General features: G+C 46.2%; 1 protein-coding gene across 2 annotated transcripts in view; it reads left to right on the plus strand.

The window, feature by feature from the left end:
- NECAB1 (N-terminal EF-hand calcium binding protein 1) overlaps nucleotides 1–20068 on the plus strand; it is a 1669886-nt gene that overhangs the window by 1629224 nt on the left and 20594 nt on the right. For both annotated transcript variants that reach the window (XM_069621337.1, XM_069621338.1), the window contains one exon: nucleotides 19429–19520. In XM_069621337.1, coding sequence (XP_069477438.1) covers nucleotides 19429–19520 — 92 coding nt within the window. The remainder of the gene's footprint in view (nucleotides 1–19428; nucleotides 19521–20068) is intronic.

Below are 20068 nucleotides of genomic sequence, written 5' to 3' on the forward strand. Positions count from 1 at the left end.
AACTAATATGGTTTCACAAGATAGCATATGTTAACTTTTCTTTGACAATTCAACCCCCCTTTATGCAATGTAAGGAGATGAAGAGAAGAGCACCCAGTTCTTAGAAATGCAATCAAATATAATTCAGTTCAATTCCCCCCCCCCCAGCAACTTAGAGAAATCAGGTATGAGTTTTAAAACACCGGCCCAAGTGCTTTGAATGTGGTGGCAAGGAAGTGAAAAATATGCTGAAAAATGCTTTTAAATCCCTTTAGGAGGTTCAGGGTGAGTGAGTGAGAGATACTTGGGATGAGTTCAGGCTCACTTTAGCAATGATTCAGAGATTCAGAGATGGTGATTAAGAGGCAAACGAATTTTAGCAGTTCAGGCAAAAGCTTGTTGTAAAGCTGAGATTCTAAGCTTTCAGAGGAAAGTTAAACCAAGTTCCTAGCCCAGACGGTTCCAGAGATACGGACGATTAAATAAAGGTAGTTTTTCGGATTTAAAGTAAACTCAAAATGACAGGTGACAGCTTGCTTCAGAATTGACAAGTGACAGTGGTGCAGCTTTACAAAATAACAAGTGACAACTTCTAGGAGGCAGTTCTGGTTAGATTCAAATAGTTTGGATTAGATTATTTTAACTAAGAGATCGGTTCTGCACAGTTCTGCTAGGTACTCACAATATATTTTTGAAATAGGCCTCGCCACGGATCTGGTCAGGTTTTGGACTGGACTCCGGTTCTGGTCTCGGCACTTCACAGGGATCTGGGTCAGCTCTCTGGTTCTGCTAACAGCGGTCTGGGTCACTCTGGATCTCTGGCCTCTGGTTCTGGATACTGCTCTGCTTTCTCTGGGTACAGCACTGCTTCTGGATCTTTCTGGCGCAGGGTTTCAGGCCAGAATCAACAGCTCAGCCCAGCTGTGAATAGTCTGCAAATGATTTTGGGCCTGCTGACAAATTCTTTTGCTTGCAGTGGGCCTTCTTGGTTCACAGTTCTGTAGGCTCTGTTTAGCTTGGAAGTCTAAGTGTAGGATCTCTGGATGTGAAGTCTTCGGTCAGCATGCTCCGCAGCAAATGGAATTGAATGTCTCTACCTGTCCCAGCAGTCTCTTTTTATGTGTTTTGAAAATGGGTGTGTGCCTGGGCCTAGCAAAGCCTGCCCCTCTCTACGTGTCATTGGCCCGATTCTCCCCTCTCCCATGATTGGAGAAAGGAAATGTGAGTCAGAGTGATGCTGTAGGTTTTATGGGTCAGAGGATCCTCCCCTGGTCAGTTTGCCCACAAATCTATATTTGATTCAAATACATATTGCACAGATACACAGTTGTTTAAAATTACATGCACCCATCACATATCACATGAGGTATACTCTGTTCAAACTCTGCTCTTCCTGGGGGCTTGCATTCAGAAATGGCAACATTTTGCACTTTTTAACTGGTTTTGCAATATCGGACATTTACCCAAATTTACACACGTCTATCCACTTTCTTTAAGCTCAGCCTGTCCTCAGAGAGGGCTGCCCCTCCCCGTTTCTGCCAAGAGGAAGCCACTTTTACGACGCCCCCAATATAACTTCTGCCTGAGTCAAGGAAGGGCTTTGTTCAAAAGGAAGCCATTTACAATCCCCCCAATAACCCATCTGCCTGGGCCCAGGACAGGCCCTGTTCAACTCCCTGTAGCTGCTCCACCCCTAATCTAATCAGAGAGGTGACAACTCCTTTTGGCAAGGGGAAGAGTGGCTGAGCAGGTTTTAACTCCTGTGGGGGTAGATGTCAGACAGAATTCAGTTTCATTAAGCCAGGTTTCAGCTAAATGTCACTTTTTGTCCCCCAGTTTAAGTCTGTTACGATTTTTACATACACATTAAATAATTACTTCCTTCAAGTCATTTCAGAGTATAGTTTTACATTGTATCCACCTCTTAGCAAGTCTTTCCTTGGTCTGGTTTTGTTTCATTTGTTCAGTTTTACACAAAAGTCTGGTGGTTTTTTAAAACGCTGGCTTTCTGATAGTGGTGAGTACTGGTAATGCAACCATTTTTGGGATTTAAGAAAATGAATTCCCCACAGTTCAAGGTTGCTCTTGGCAATCAACATTGCCCCTTTTGCAATGGTTTCAGGCTACTGTGTGGGTAGCCCAATGGTGGTTTTAGGCAGTGCCCTCCTGTGCTCACAACATAGGCAAAAATGGGTGGCAGCCTATTCTTCATGCATTTCCCTCTGCATTTTCTGGGAAGTTCTGGCCATCATGATGTTTTCCATGCCAGTACTGCACAGTTTTCCTATTCTGGCGTACATGTGGGCTTTTTGGCCATCTTGGATTTTCTAAGCCCACAGCACCAAATGTTGCAGCATGATAGCTCAAATGTTGGTCAGGACACCCAACACAGCAAACTTGTCCCCACCAATTGCTACCAGGTATGTATCAAAAATGTTCTTCCATCTCTCCCACCTTATAGGTGGAGCTCCTGGTTCAGAGAGGAAAGGTGGAGGCAGTGCCATGCTAGCTGCAGCCATATTTTAACTTTAAAATCAGTATTGTAAATGTCAACCTTTTAAAACACACTGTAAATGTCCAGACTGAGTTCTACTGCTTTCACAACTGTTATGAAGTTAGTATCACACTTTTTACTCCTGCACCAATATGTTGTCTGTGAATGCTCTTAATCATTCACCTTTGCTTAGAGGCTTGAATTTAGTGACACTCCCTTTATGTCCCTTTTCTTTTTTATTTTCAGTTTGTGTCTGGAGATCAGACTTTCGTGACACTCCCTTAGTGTTTGTTTACTGGGTTGGCTGGCGGTGGAGCTTGTTTTTCCTTTTTTTTTCGTGGGCTGGATCGAAGAACCAGCCCGACACAGAGTGAGCTTCTGTTTTCAACTGCTCTTGAGTGGACCGCCCCCCTAGGACTTCCTTTAAGTATTTCCTCCTCCGCACTCCCTCCGTCCCTCCTCACCTTAATTCTTTGCCTGGACGAAGCGGGGAAAGCGGCTGCCTCCGAGGCTATGTCCGTAAGGGACAGGCGGTCCGCCGCTCTCTTAGGCGGTGCGGCTCACTGCGCCCTCTCCAGCACCCGGGCTGGAAGAACGGGAGACTCCGGAGCCTGCTGGTGGCCAACCATACAGACTTCAGGCACACGTCCGTCCTGCGGTGTTGCTCCTCTCCGTTGCGGGCCCGTGTGGATATTACCTCGTTGCCATTATAAAGGATTGGCGCAGGTGGTAAGTTTGTGATAACTTATACGTTTATTACGAAAGGGCCGGCCGGCCGGCCGAGCCTCCCTCTCTGCTCGCATCTGTAACTGTCACTGCCATCACGCGAACATCTCTCCCCGAACAATGACAAAGGGAAGATGCTCGCGTGACGATAGGTTCATGAGCTGCAAACAATCACTACAAAGATCTTAGTCAGAAGACACACAAATGTCTCTCTGCCTACAGTAACCCTGGTAGATCAACGCACAGATCGCATCGACCATCTTACGAACCTAGATCTGAAGGTAGAAGAGGTTCGCGCTCTGGTGGGTCCAGCTACCCCTCGACCACCAGGCACATCTTGGAAACTGAACCTGTTGACAGATCGGCAAGGAAAAGTGACCACTCGTCGACCAGACGGAGTAAGATCACAGTACAAATACCCCTCAATGGAAAAATCTCTAAGTCTTGATCACTCTATTTCTAGTGATCATGATTCACAAATTGAATCCAGAGACCCTGATCGATTCCCGAAGGGCCTAATACCAACGATGAAAATCACCTTTGTCCAAAGAATAGCATTGAATGAAAATAAAAATCCAACTGAATGCAAATCGAAATGAAGAAAAGAGCGTGGAAAAGTGGGCCTGGATTGCGCCTACTTTAGCAAGCAAAAATGTTTAGCGATCAGCAAAATTCATCATAGCACATCAATCAAGTGAAACATCCAACAAAGATACAACAGATAATTTATCCATCATTTCGTGGAACACTAGAGGTTTAGCTCACCTGACCAGGGAAAGCGATATAAATCTGGGGCTACACGATATAATAATGTTACAAGAAACCTCGTTGCTAAACAAACCTTCATTGGATGGCGTCGAAATCCACTTTTCTCCTGCGTATAAAGCTATTAAAGGCCGCCCGATGTCTGGCTTATTAACAGCTTTTCGTTCCTGCAGTGGGTTCCATTTGATGGCACCATTGACATCAACAAAATTCTTATAAGCTTCCCTGGTTTTATGGAAATCACACACCGCAAATTCGGAAGTGACAAAAAGGAAGCTGATGTTTATAAACACTTATTGGAACCCAAATGCAACTTCGGACGAGGATTTCTTGAGCGCTTTGGAAAATGTCATCGGAACAGCGTCTGAGAAATATGAGATTGACCATATATTGATTGGAGGTGACTTGAATACAACCTGCGAAGGGATCGATAATCAAAAAACAACCCACCCACAACACACGGATATAATAACAAGAGCTCATTTATGAGAGTCACTTATGAAGATCAATGACCTGCATAACCTCCATGTAATATTTGAAGCAACAACTGAAAAGATACCTACACAGGAGAGAGAAAATCAATCAGGAATTATAGAACATATGTACGTCTCACGAAACCTGCTTACAGAAATCAAATCCTTCAATGTAGTAAGAACAACTCATAGCGATCATAACATGCTTCAGATGCAATGGATTTCTCCAAAACCATCGACTCAGACAATACACCTTGACTTAGAAGCGGACTGCATTGCAGTCCGCCTCAGAATAACTGAAGCAGGGATTGCGCAGCTAACAAAACGATATTCTGATACGGGCATGATTGATAAAACAATAGACTACCCCCCATTTCTCTTGGCATTCAAGAAACCAAACGGAAAATCAAAGAACCAGGCAGGACCTGAAAATCACACATACGACCAAGAATTAGTTGCAAAGCGCAGATGGATGCGCAAACTAAAGAGGCAAGCCAAAAAAACACCCTCACCCGATATAATAGCGGATGCCCGCAAAGCAGAAAAAGAATACAAAGCTTGGGTGAGAAATCATAGAAGCAAAATGTATCAGATTGACTCTGAGGAGATGTTGAAAACTCTTTCCAGGAGAAAAACAAGCACTTTCTGGACCTTAGTAAAAACCACTATACGATCAGCAAATGAAGCACTACATAACAGCGTGGGGGATGCAAAGTGGATTAATCATTTTGAACAACTGTACCAAGCCAGAAACACCTGCACCCAATTAATGTTGGAAGAGGATCCTGAGCCATGGACCATCCCGCATAATCCAGATAAAATATTGGTCAAAATTAAACCAATCTAGAGCCCCAGGTCCAGACGGGGTGACCAATTTTGATCTGAAAAAACAGGCAGATGCATGGTCATTGTTCATTAGCAAAGTATTTGCAAAATGTCAGAGAACTAGATCAATCTCTGTGTCATGGAAATGTGCAAACATCGTACCAATATTCAAGAAGGGAGCAAGGGATAACCCTAAACATTACCGCCTTATTGCACTGCTTGACACAATAGGAAAGATCTTTGCTTCTTTTGTATTGGATCAATTTCAAATCTGGACTAGCAACAACAAAATCAATGATCCTCTACAAACTGGAATCGTCAAGGCTACAGGAACAACAGCAAACATCCTCTTGCTAAGTATACTTAAGAACAAAGTGCTGGAAGGCAAGCCAAGAATATTTATGGGGTTCATTGACCTCGTACAGGCATTTGACCAGGTCAATCGGTCCAAATTGTGGAATAAACTTGCCTCTTGGAAATGCCCATCACAGCTATTGGCGCAAATCAGAGCATTATACTCTGGAACCACGATTCAAGTACGCCTCAGCAGAGCAGGTCAACTACTAAAACCTATTGAAACGGCCCGAGGGGTGAAACAAGGTTGCCCCTTAGCACCGGTGTTATACAATGCTTATATCGCAGATTACAAGATCAGCCAATTTAAAGTTCCAGCGTTTCCTCCAACCGTCAGTGGTGAACCACTACCGCGACTAATTTATGCAGACAACATTATCATTATCCACCAAACACAAGTAGGCCTCCAAAGAAAATTGAACAACTTGGCCGACGTCATTAAAGAAAATGATTTGGAAATTAATAACGCAAAAACTAAGATAATGTCTTTTGAAATCGCAAAAAAGAAAAAAGAAAATTCAAAGTGGTTCATTGAAGGGAAAAAAATAGACACTGTCACCTGCTTCAAATAGTTAGGTGTGACCCTTAGTTCAAGTGGAAGGGATTTACCAATGCAAGAGGCATTGCAGGAAAAACTGAAATCCCTGTTCATTTAGACCAAAGCCGTAAACAAGAAATATGGAAGATTTTCCCTCCTACCGGTCCTGAATTTCTATAAGGCCAAAATCATACCAAGCCTGATCTACGGTGTAGAAGCCATGCCAAACCTTCCAGAATCTTTGTGAGATAAGATAGAAGGAAAGTTTTGGAGAAGGGTCTTGTCACTCCCTCAATCAACACCTATAGCATCGATTCGGAGGGAGATAAGCGCCCAATCAATTTCATCGATAGTAGTTCGCAACAAAACCATGCTATATAGGAAGATAATTGACCCTGCAAGTCCGCACATATTTGGCTTAATCAACAAAGAACTTCAGGGAAATAGCACCAAGCTCATGACAAGATGGGTCACTGACATACAAGAGAAACTTGATCAAATCTGCTGCATAGAGGAAGATCTCTTGGAAAATCCAACTAAAATTTTAAAAAAGCTACTTATCCAGGATTGGATATTATGTCAAGATCGGGTTAACAGAAATAAACTGACAAAAGACATCCCTTTAATATTAAATAAGATCAATCAGCCGCCAAACTATCTTCAGAAATTTCCTAATAAAACCTTTGTGAGAATAAGATTAAACCTATTAAAGACCAAAGAGGTGAAAGCCATAAGGAGTAAACAAAATGAAAAATCCTGTCGGTTCTGCCAAAACAAGGAGTCAACCGAAAATCTAAGACACCTACTACTAAACTGCCAAGCATTAGAACAGCAGCGAAAAACTATTTTGGACATATTCTTTTTGGCCTCCACTCTTATGATGAAAATGAATGGTGGTCATGTCTATTGAGTGGGGAAAGAACCACATGGGTGATCGCTGTCACCAAGTTCTTTGAGAACTTGAAATTAGATACCTCTGGTACAGAGTGAAAGCTAAGGTAAAATACTGCATAAGGGGCCGGGGAGAAGGAGTCCTTGAAAGAGATTAAGTGGAACTTACACCTGGAAAGAGAAATGGGATTTGCTGGGCTTCACACCAACAGACTATCTGTTTCAGCAACTTGGACATTGTACCCTTGAAGTACTTCTTCGTCCTTCCTTCTTTCTTTCGATCCTTCCTTCCTTCCTTCCCTCCTGTTTCCGTCTAACCCCTGCCCCCTCCGTAGGACGTGGACTTTCTTTTAAAAATTGAGCGATTTACAGAAATGAAAAAATTCTTTTGATTCTTGTAAAAATTGATTTTCAATTAAAACAAGTAACAATAAAAAAATATATATATATATTCCTATCAGTAAAAATAGGTTACTCCTAGGGTTACGTGTTAGGTCCCATCAATAAGAGTATGTCACTACTGAGATTACTAATAATAATTTTAATTCAAATTTTCATAAATCCTGTATGTGCTCAAGCAGTACAAGTGCCCTGGTGCCAAAACATGGTTTGACCAGTAACTGTCCTTCTCAAGGCTGGGATTCCTTATAGTGCATGCGCAATGATTGATGCAAAGAGGGTTTTTCCCAATCGATAGGCAATAAGTGTAAACTGTGTCCTTGTCATCAGAGCTTCAATTCACTTCAATTCAATGTAATTGCTAGATGTCCCTTGTTTGCTATTGAAAATATTAGAGACAGACCTTTTCAGGTTTGTGGTAGACAATGATAAGGAGGTCTCCTGGTTAGGGAGCAGCCTCTCCTGCAATAATGGGCTTGCATTTCTTGAGAAATACATTACGCATGCACTGTAAGTAAACCCAGCCTTGAGAAGGACCAGTTACCTGTCGAAACACGCGTTGGCTCCAGCCCACTTGTACTGCTTGAGCACATACACGATTTATGAAAAATTTAATAAAATTGATTATTAGTAATCTCAATAGTGACATACCATTATTGATGGGAAATAACATCTAACCCTAAGAGTGACCTACTTTTACTGATGGGAATATTTGACTAGCCAGACTGCTAATCCTGATCTTTCTTTAACTGCAAGATCAGAACAAATGTGTCTACAATTACTAGGGACATGCACATGAGATATGTTGCAGTAACTATCTCTTTACTGAGTGGTGTAAACTACTGACCACATGGAGTATCCCATATATGGATCCCCTCTTCATGCCTCCCTGCCTAGCCGTGTGACCATTCTCAAACAGAAAGCAATAAGGCTGGAATGAGAGTGGAATTGGAGGATGGCGGGCACTCTCCCCTTGTTCGCCCTCTATGCTGGTTCACGTGACACTGCGTTTGGTGGAGGTGAAATATGTACTATCAAATCTGGCGCATGCAGGAAGTTAGTGCTGGTGACGGCTGAATTTGTTGCTGTTGAATGACAGGAAGTGGTGTGACAATAATGTGAAGAATAGGAACTGTTATTCTAACACTGGTATGGTGGAGAGCTTGGGTCATTTTGTATTGTTTTGTACTTGCTATTTAGACTTATGTAAGACATTTTTTTAATATTATTTTCAAGCTAACAAGATACACTGTGCCTTGTAATGATTTGTAATCATACTGCTTATTTTTGTTATTTTTTTTAAACTTTTCTTTATTGGCAAGAAGTAGCAGTGCAAATTAAAACAGTGACACACATTTCATATTGAAGCATGAATTATGAAGTATAAGTATTACAGAAGGTCATATACAGTCCTAACAGCGGTTAATTGCAATAGAGGCGTGCATCATGTAGCGAGATCAGCCCCCCGCTCAGGAGAAGGAGGGGATGATAAGAGCTCCAAGTCCACCTTACTGTTCAAGTAACTACAAAACTCCGTCCATATGTATTTAGGGCGAGCATTACTAGGCAGCATGTTAACATAGTCTTCTTCACAGGATTGTGTCCAGGTGAGGGCCTTCAGCCACATCTCCAGGGAGGGGGGGGGACCTGTGCTTCCAGCATTGCAGAATGCATTTCTTGGCCACACTCGCCGCCACATTCAAAAACTTGGCTACCCGTTTCGCTTCAGTCCCCTCCCAGAGCCCAAACAAGAGAGACAGGGGTTCAGGATCTACGCAGAACCCTACTATTTCAGAGAGGGTTTCAAGCACCGCATTCCAGAACGGGGCCAATGTCCCACAGGACCAGAACATGTGTGCATGCTCCGCTTCGTTAGATCTACATCTTTGACATGGGTGCGATTGATCTCGGGCAAATTTTCCAATCACATAAGGGGTGTAGTACAGGCGATTGAGCAGCTTGTATTGGATACATCTAACTCTAGAATTAAGAGAAACTTTGCAAGTATGCATGCACATTTTGCACCACATATCATCTGTGATGTCTAATCCCAGGTCCCGGCTCCAAGCATCCCGAACAGTGTGGGGAGGTTCAACAGCACGCCCCATCAACATTTTGTACAAGGAGGATACGATACCCCTACCACCAGCAGAATTGGCTATATAGCAGACCTCGGGGGATTCAGGGGGTTCGTTCGGGTACGAAGGCCACATGCCCTGGACCGCCGCCCTAATACGGAAATATTGCAGCAGTTCCAGTGGGGATCTGAAGTGCCCCGGCCTCCACGTATCTGGGGTGATGAATTTCCCATCAGGGAACAGGTCAGAGAATGATCTGTATCCCAGGTCCGACCAGTGGCGTATTAGGAGCTTATCCTGTGTGGGGGTGAGGCCAGGGAAAGACCAAAGGGGAAGCCATTTGTAGTACGGGGGGAGCCCGAACCAGGCCTCAGAATCTGCCACCACGCCTTAATAGTGGAGGCCACTGGGTCGGCAGGGGCCTGCGTTCGATATGAGGGAAATAGGATCAAGGACATGACATTCACCTCCTCGGTCGCTAGGATTTCGAGTTTAACATGTGGGGGGTGGGGTTCCTGGTGGTGGTACAAATATGTAGCATGCTGGGCCTGGGCAGCTGTCCAGTACTGGGTGAGGTCAGGAGCACCGAAGCCCCCCCTCTCGTAAGGTAGGGTCATGTGCAGCCACTTCCTGCGCACAGCCCCCGAGTGCCAAAGAAAACGGGCACACTCCGAGTGTAGGTCCGCAAAGTATTGTTTCCCGGGCCAAAGAGGAACATTAGCGAATACATACAGGAGTTTAGGAACAATGATCATTTTAATTAGGGACAGTCTCCCTGATAGTGAGAGGGGGAGGTTACGCCATCTTTCCATTCTGGTACGAGTGTATTGTGCGGCGGCCCCATAGTTATCAGACAATAAAGAGGATTTTGAGAGGGACACCTGGACCCCTAAGTATTTGATGCCCCCGGGAGCCCATTTGAGAGGGAATTTGCATGCATGCTGGGGGGTTGCAGCAGTAAGGGGAAAGATTTCTGATTTAGAGTAATTTATGGTGAAGCCCAAGAATGTGCCAATTTTGATAACTTCTCGCATGATCGGGTCGAGGTGGACTGAGGGGTCTCTGATATATAGAAGCACGTCATCTGCGTATAGTGATATAATTTCGGGAGTATCCCGCAGGCGAATCCCTTTGCGCACGTGGTTGTTTTGTACGCTATCAGCCATGGGCTCGATTGCCATAGCAAATAACAAAGGAGAGAAAGGGCACCCCTGTCGTGTCCCCCTGTGGAGGGAGAAGGGAGCCGATAGGCGAGAGTTGACCAAGACTCTGGCCACCGGATTAGTGTATAGCAGTTTAATGCAGGACATCATGTATGGGCCAATCCCCATCTTTTCCAGCACCGCCCACAGATATTGCCAAGAGACCATGTCGAACGCTTTTTGGGCGTCTAATGTCACGGCCACAGCGTTGGCTTGGGGATCAATTCTAGAGATGACGTTAAACAGCCGCCGAATGTTTAAGGCAGTGGAACGGGCAGGAACAAATCCGCTCTGGTCTGGGTGAATCAGATATTTCATGATGGGGAGGAACCTGTTTGCTATGATTTTGGCGAAGATCTTGGTATCGGTATTGATGAGGGATAGAGGTCTATAAGAGCCGCACTCATCCGGGAGCTTGCCCGGCTTAGGAAGCACAGTGATGACAGCCTCTCGCAGGGACCGGGGGAGGGTGGCAAGGTGCAGCGACTCCTCCGAAACATCGTGATGGCGCAGAGCGAGGAGAGCAACATGCTCCTGATAGAACTCGGCGGTCAGGCCATCAGGACCGGGGGCTTTCCCCTTAGGGAGGGCCGAAATGACAGCAGTGATCTCGTCAAGGGTGAAGGGAGCATCTAGTTGTTCTTTGGCGGCCAGGGATATAAGGGACATTGGGATGCGGTCTAGGAGGTCGTCCAGCTCCTGCGGGCTGTGCTCCGGTTGCTGGGCATAAAGGGTTGCATAGAAATCTGCAAAGGTCTCAAGAATGGGCCGGTCGGACCAGTGTCGCACTCCGTCGTTGTCAATGATACTATCAATTCGTGCCCTACCTCCCTCGGCCCGGGCGATACGGCAAGAGTACAGTCTGGTCTCTCTCCCTCACCATACTTTCGGGCCGCGATGGGGCGGGCGAGGTATCTTATCTCGCTGTGGGCAAGGGACTCGAACGTGTCTAGTTCAGTTCTAATTTGCGCTAGTATGGGCGGAGTCGGGGTGGCCGCATATTCGTGCTCTAGCTCCCCAAGCCTGGACTCAGAACACCGCAGAGAGTTTCTAATATCTTTCAGGACCCCAGCCTCCCTGGAGATGCACATGCCCCTGATGAAAACCTTAAAGGCCTCCCATCTCACCCCGTCCGTTGTGTCATGGCGTTTGTTGCTATCAAAAAACGAGGTGATATCTGCAAGAATGTCAGCCTTGAAGACTATATCGTGTAGTGCGTCAGACTTAAATCTCCAGTTAGAATGCAGAGGGAGGGCCGGGCGCAGGGCGATATCCAGTGTGATCGGGGAGTGATCAGAGAGTGTGCGAGGGAGAATCTGTGAGGTGAGTGTTTTGCCCATGAGCCCCACAGAGAGAAGGAAAAGATCAATCCTGGAGTGACTGTCGTGGACGGAGGAGTAAAATGTAAACTCTTTCGACATCGGGTGGAGTACCCTCCAGGCATCCACCAGACCAGCAGTGAGCATGTGTGCATGGAGGCGGCGAGCGGCCCTGGACAATGTTCTGAGTGCAACACTGGATCTGTCCAGGTCGGAGTCCAGGATGCGGTGGCCTGATGTGTCATATCAAAAGCTGCCACTGTCTCACCATTTTTATTATTATAACATCCCCAAATAACACCTCACCCCTCCCTCACTGCCACCCCCAACCTAGCAGTGCCCAAGAACCCACCCAAATTCTCATGGCTTTTGTGCCAAGCCCAACGTGGCTGGACCAACCCCCAAACCAAACAGGGGAACAGCCCATGAACTAAACAAGCCAAACTCGGCATTGCAACTGCAGTGGGGGTAGCTGCTGCCGTGAGCCCAGTCAAAATAGTTGAACGGTGGAGTACACCAAATAGCGTACAGCGGTGGTTAAGTTAAGTTGTAAGAGGAGACCGCATAGTAGGGCACAGTGAGTGGGGGCTGTAGGGATAGTGAGTCCAAGTATAGGTGCCATATACCGTGGACCTTACAGCTGTGACCCACGTTGCATGTCACGAAATTTCACAATGAGTTACGACAATAGGAGAATTCACAACAGGAAATATACATGAAGTTACAAGTAAATCGCAAATAACAAGCGTGGTATTAGTACCACAATGATGCAAGTAACAGGTGCATGGCAGGCCGGCTCAATCCTCATCAACGGGGTCACCCCCAGGGCCCGGGACAGGAATATGGGACTCAATAAATTCCACCGCCTCCTCAGGGACAGTGAAAAAGTACAGTTTATTACGGTGGGTGAGCTTCATCCTAGCAGGGAATAACATGGCATATTCCACCTCTCTCTCTCTGAGCATTTTTTTCACACCATTAAATTGCCTGCGCTCCATTTGAACACTGACAGAGAAGTCCGGGAAAATGCGAATGATCTGGGACTCAAGTCTCAGTTCCCCTCTTTCATGGGCCAGCCGTAGGATGTGGTCTCTATCTCTGTAGCTGAGCACCTTGGCTATAATTGGTCTGGGGAAGTCGCCCAGCTTGGGGCGAGGGGCCAATGAGCGGTGGGCGCGCTCGATAGTAAAGAAGGGGGAAAGTTGAGGATCCCCCAGGAGGTCTCTCAGAAGGGCCTCGACTGCGAGTTCCATTTTGCCCTTGAGGGCTGTCTCAGGAACCCCTACGATGCAGATATTATTCCTACGGGACCTGGATTCCAAATCATTGCACTTCGCCTTGACCTGCTTCATATCCCGCGCCAAGTCCGAGACCGTATTCTGGAGCTCGTGTACCTCGTCCTCAGTGGCACCAATCCTGGTCTCGGCCTCACCCAGCCTAGTGCCATGCTGATCCAATTTGGTGCGTAGGGAGGCTACATTGGCATTTATGTTGTCTAATTTTTCGTGAAATGACGCAAAGTTTTTGGCCATAGTCTCCATGAGTGACGTAAGGTCTGGCTGAGGAGAGCAAGAGGAAACATCTGAGTCGTCTTGAAGAAGGGCAGCCCCAGCTTGGTCTTGCTTGGCTAGGGCTTTAGCAAACTTGTCCATTGCCCCAGCCTTGTTGGCCCCTCGTGCTTTGCCGGACATCCTCGGGGGGCACCTTGATAAGAAAGAGAATGTTTTCGTAGGAAGACAGCAATGGGGCCCAAGGGGTTTAGAGAGGGGCTTGGCCCGTAATCAGCGAAGGGTAGGCCGTTGCCTGGGAGGCAGAGGGAGGGAGCACCCCCGACTGGCGTGTTCCGGGGCAATAAGTCCACTCAAGGGGCAAGCAGGGTGTCCAAGTGGCAGCATGGACCAGGGGGGACAGTGTCCTGCGGCACCCGCCTCTGAGCCAGGAGGGCCCAGGCAGAGGCGGCCGGTGGTGGAAGGCAGTGTAGTCAGAGGCGCAGGGTGCCCCCGGGGCGTGGCGAGAAGGTGCACAGACTAGGGAGAGAAGAGTATTGGACGCCCCGGGTGGCACCAGCAACAAGAGAGTGGTCGCAGGGGAGCCCGATGAGTCTGGGGGCCACCTCCCTCTCAAAATGGAACAGGCGCAGCCCAGGAATGAGGCAGAGCAGGAGGGCACGATGCGCAGCGACCAGTTCCCTCACCCTCCTCACCTTGGGACCCTGCAGGTCGAAGAGTGGGTGTCCATCCAGGCCGTAGCAGGCCCAAGACCCGCAGCAGTGGGTCCAGGCGGAATCAGGCCCCCAAACCTCCGCTGGGGCCCTTGACAGGGAGGCTATGGCACAGCCCCACGCCACCGCCGCCACAGGGGACCAGCGAAGCAGCCGGCGGAGCCGCAAAGCAGAAGTGGACAGATGGTGTCTGTGCGGGGGCCGCTCCAGCAGCCCGCGCCGTGTCCCGGAGTGTCTTCACCCCTGCCGTCACAGGGAACCAGCGGCGCAGGTGGCGGAGCCGCGAGTCAGGAGTGCTCGGGTGGTGTCAGCGCGGGGGCCGCTCCGGCAGCCCCCACAGTATCTTCTCCCGCTGGGGGCCGGCGCCGTCAATGCCGCCGAAAAGGCAGGAGCGGTCGGCGGGAGAGCCGCGCCGGCAGGCCACGGGCTCCGGCGCACCCTTGCAGGGGGAGCGGGGCGTGGGTGTCAGCAGCACTCGGGAGCAGCCGTCCGCACTGTCCAGGGAGGGAGGGCGGAGAAGGGGCAACACCCGGGCCCCAGGCGGCCGCACTCCAAGCCGCAGGGGAGCGAACCCTCGCAGGGCGATGGGGGGGGTGGGCCGCAACCAGAGTCATGCGGCCCGGAGGCCTCAACAGGTGGCAAAAGTGGCTCTGAATGTCCGTTTTCGCCCAGCAACAGGGCAGTATGTAGCAGAGGCGATGGGCAGCAGCATGCCTGGGGTCCCAACTCCAATATATCCGCAGAGCCGCTGATTGTGGCGGATGTGTAGCTCGCGGGCCACAGAGCTTAAAAGCCAAGCAGCCATCTTGCTGGCTGCTCAACAGCGACCCCCGTAATCATACTGCTTTTTTGTATAACTTATATAACTATGTTTTGAGAGCTCTTTTAAGGTGGGCTATTACCTTGCACAGTGAAATCTGAATCTAATAAAGAATTGATTGATTGAACAGAATATTGATGTTGCTCTCTCCTTACCAAAGTATCTAATCTTTATAAAGGTGATGCATTAATTTCACAGGTCTTCATATTCCCGTAATTCAAATTTTGTTCTCTAGTCGTGTAGATGCTTGAATATCTCATTAGTAGGATTTTTCAGAAAATGTGTTGTTTCTGAAACATATAATGATACTGTAGTTTCTCTAATTGTAGTGTCAACCATATAAGTAACATTATATTTATGTTCCTGTTTCTTTTACATTTTACTACCTGATACTTTACCTCCTTTATAGTGCAACACAACTGATTGTATTCCCTGTGCATGCATGAAAAGCCCCTGACTTGTGTACGCTGTATGGGCTGCCATTGTCAGGCTTAGAACACCAGCAACCAAAATTCAAATGAAAAGACATATTGGTTTCTTATATAAGAATACTAAATTATTGACATGGAGGATGGACTAATCGTGTATTGTGAACTATGGAGCCAAAGTGGTTTCTTGTCTATGAGAATGAAATCATTACATGCAAAGGATGGACTGATATTATATTGTAAACTGTGGCAGACATTTTCCTCTTGTTGTTCCTCCACATTAACTGTTACCTTATTTTTCAATAATCTACTAGGTATTGTGAGGAACCAACCAGTTTCTCACCTGCTAGTCCCCGGGGATCTCTCTCTCAGGTGGCCAGGGCACAGCCATCGCCTTTGGATCCAGAACCTAGGGGTGAACAATTGTGGGAGGATCACCTGGGTGAGGGGTCTTTGTGAAGTGGGAGTGAGGCAGTCGGTGGTGAGACAAGGTATTCCTCCCTTTTTCTTACCCCTGATCCCTCCTATTTCCTAAGATACTACAATGTTCCAACACCCCCTTTCCACACAATCACTGGGCCGAGGAAGAGGACGACTGAGAGTAATAATGCTAGCTCTTACACATCGCATTGGACATGTCCCACTAATTGGGTCAGGCAAAGTCAGGCACTTGACTCTAAGTGCATACATCTGATGCCAATTAGCTCCTCTCACAAGGATAAAAGACGGAACTTAGAGACAAACTCAGAGCAATTTTGAACACGAGTAAGACCATAGCTTCTGAGGCAAAAGCGAACCTACTGGAGCAGAGCAACGGATCAAGGGGTGAGAGCCACGGGTGGAGGACCCCAGGAGTTCCACACAGGAGGTTGTTGCCTCCAAAAGGCAGCAAAAGACAAGTGGAGAAGGCTGAATCCCAAACAAGAAGGCTGCATTGTGTTTCAAGGATGCCAGAGACCCTTCCAGGTGAACGGCAGAGTTTGCCAGGTGAGGCCAACCCTGTGGTACTATCCTTTACTTGCAAACTGGAAGACAGAAAAGACAAGAAAGAAACGCACACAGCCGATGAGTTGACAAGCGACGTGATAGACCGATGTGTGCTAAAGAAAGATTGAAATGCAACATTATATCGCATAACTGAAGGCTGCACACATGTGGATGAGACGTGAAGAAAGGCAGACCTGGTAATGAACTTTGAAATAACAATAGCTGTAAACTCATCGATACTGCGTAATGGAGTGGTCCAGCGAAAGGAAGTAGCCCACTCGAAAGTCTCTGTGAAAGGTGAAGAGTTTGTAGCGATAAAGTGAATGAACTTTAAAAGTGAGGTGATTGAAATTGACCCTGAGAAAAGGGGAGAGTAAAAAGGTGAATGTTGAACTTTGGCGCATAATACAGTGAACTAACCAGACCAGGATGCACTGGGGCAAAATACATAAGAGTGTGAAATTGAATGCTGGAAAGTCAAAATGGTCCTGTGGATATCTGTCGAAAAAAGCCACTCACATTCAAAAATCTTTGACATCAGGAAACGGTCCGAGTCTGACAGAGGGAGACCAAAGGTGTAATAAGTTATGGAAAACAACTCCTAAAGCAGGTGAAATAAGCTTGGGGAAGGGAACCCCTACAAGTGTTTTGTTTTTCTGTGAACGGTCCGAACCTCACTGAGGGAGACCAACATGAACATTTGCTGTCAAGGGTCTGAGACTGATTGAGGGAGACCGATGTGAACATTTTGCTTTAAGAGGTCTGAGCCCGACAGGGGGACCAACGTGAACATTTTGGTGAACCTTTGCTTTAAGAGGCATGAGCCCGACAAAGGGGGACCGATGTGAACTTTTGGTGAATTGTGTTTTGAAAATTGGAAAGCAAGACTTTAACGTGGAAGGCCAGGCGAGCCTAAATCCACCTCTTGAACTGCTTTTGAGTTAAGAGCCGAGCGTATCATCTTGCCTACAGGGACTGCATTACTCTGTTTTGTCCAACGTGGGGAGGAGAGCTGACTCTGCCACATTTATTCTTTATATTTGAACACTGACTTTCCTTTGCATACATATTCCCCTTTTCACATTTTCTGTACAGGATATAGGGCAGGCATTATGTTTTTGTTAGTATAAGCCATTTTGATTTGACGGACTCAACTAGGACTGTTTTGTTTCTTATTTGATGGCAGAGAATACTCCAATTTTTAGCTATCGGGCAAAGTAGGTTCTCCAACCCATTGAAACTTCAATAAAGATTTTAGAAATTGTACCTTTGTGTCAGTGTCATACTTGTGATACCATGCCTCCCTTACAGTATGCACTCATAACATCATGCTCCCAAGCCTAAAGTCAGTAATAATTATGAATGATTCGTCCTGCTGCTGTTATGCATTATTATGAATAAGTTTATATACAATAATAATGATCTTAAATGTCAATTTACCTTTTTGATCTTTCTAAATTTCTGATCTTCTTTGATGATTACAGTGAAAGTCAAAGGATGTGTATATCATTGTATTTTCCACCATTTTTGAACAAACTTCAAAACCTATTATTTTGAATATAGACTACTCTATATTGATAATCTGCAATCACAAAATAAGTCCCCTAACCCAGATTCGATGTCCATTATGACATTTTTGTCCTGAATAAATCTAGTAAATTAGCTTAATTGACATGTAATTAGGTATTTATTTTTATTGATTTCTTTATTTATTTATTGGATATTTGTAAGGTGTCTATTCAACAAATGGTGTTTCGGTGCGCCACAAGACACGAAAGGGATGGGGGGGAGCAAGGAGAAAGGTAACAATAACGGTCCTACTTCGCCTTGAGGCATTTGGATCGTGCAAGTGCAGTAACAAGACGTGGGGGGGGCGTGTGCTGGTCTACGCAAAGTGCTAGGGTGGGAAGGGAAGTGAAGAGTAAAGCAGAGAGAGTGCAGGTGAAAGGGGGGACGCCCACAGGGGCTAGGCGAGTGCTAAGGGGAGGCCAGGAGGGCAAGTGCCAGGGAAATCCAAGGGGTGCAGGGAGGTCTACATGATAAGGTATATTCTTTTATTACGAGAGATAACTCAAGGTGATAAGTCAAGGTATGAACATGGACATCAAATTATTTGTGGCCCAGTGGTTACTTTGCCTGGGTCAGGGCCTTTCACCAGGACTAGAGCACCCTCAGTGGCCCTGGCATGTCTAGAGTCTACCACTAACTCTGGGTACCAGGTCCGTAGCTAGAACCAGGTCACCAGATTTGATAGTGTTTGAGTACCGTTCAAACCTTCTGGTGTCCTCCGTTATCCTAGTGAGGTTAAAGGGAACCACAGAGGGGTGAAATATGGCCTAAAAAATATCATTGGTCAGCGCTCTGGGGGACATGCACACAATGCAGTTTTATTTGCCATACTCCACCCCTCTGTGGGTGCCCTCGGCCTCCCTAGTGTGAAAAGACTGAAGAGGACAAAACTAGACATTTTTTTCTTTTCTTCAACTGCAGCCAGGTCCTAAGGCCTCATGAAAAAAGTGGTATTTTATTGTTTCTAATGTTTGGTGTTTTGCATCCTCTTGTGTCCTCCACCCTCACTAAAGTGGGGGAGCTTCTTGAGGGCTGCAATATGCCTCTTTGCCAAATGTTTGTAGCACCGGAACTGTAGCACCGAGGCTAACAAAAAGTCCATAAATACACAAATAACAGTAGTTTTGAAAAATTTCTGGGGCCCAAACCAGTCAAAGATTGTTTTTCAACTTGCCACTTGAGGTGCAGGGGTTGCGGAGAGGCTTGGATGGGTTGGGGGAGCAGATGTGAGATAGCACTCCAGAGGATGAAAATAGAGTTGGTTTTATTCTAAAATATGCAATTGATGCGTAGAGACGTACAAACATACATAGACCAAGATAAGTTCTTTTAAGCTCTTTGTAATCATTTGTATACACAGCCACCTTCAGACAAATTACAGCAAGACATTCCAAAGGAGTAACGTGGACTTCCTGGAAACCCCAGAACTCATAACAACAATGCTTGTGCCTGGTATGTATTAATGTAACTTGTTTTCCTGCAAAATGTTTCAGTGTATTTTCAAGGTTTTTATTTTACAGATTATGGTTCTATAGATAATGTTAGTGAATAACACAGATATACTGGTCACTTGCCTTTCCACATGAAAAGTCCTAGATTACTGATTGCCGGACCACTGGTTGTCAAGTGGAAATCATTGCCTCACGCTATTTGCTATCAGGTCGCCTTCACATGATAACAATCACGACTGTGAGATATTAAAATGAATGGCACTTCAAGTGATGTGCACAATCGAAAAGTCTTTTACAAGAAGTGTCAACAGAAGAAATGGGAAGGTATCTACTATTAATCTGAGACTTTTCCTTTCCAAAGGGACCAAAACACGTTTTTCAATTTTCTTTCAAGAATGTGTTTTAAAGAAAGCATCTCACAGGTGAAAATAACCTTGCCAAACATAATTTAAACAACATTTTACTTCACTACAGATAAACCTGAGCAGTGGTTAAGAGAGGAGATGAATGCCTACAGTGCACAGCTATAAACTCATCCATGGTCCTGTT

This window comes from Ambystoma mexicanum, chromosome 5q (genome assembly GCF_040938575.1).
Source record: "Ambystoma mexicanum isolate Mex_15411 chromosome 5q, UKY_AmexF1_1, whole genome shotgun sequence".
Classification (NCBI taxonomy): Eukaryota; Metazoa; Chordata; class Amphibia; order Caudata; family Ambystomatidae; genus Ambystoma; species Ambystoma mexicanum.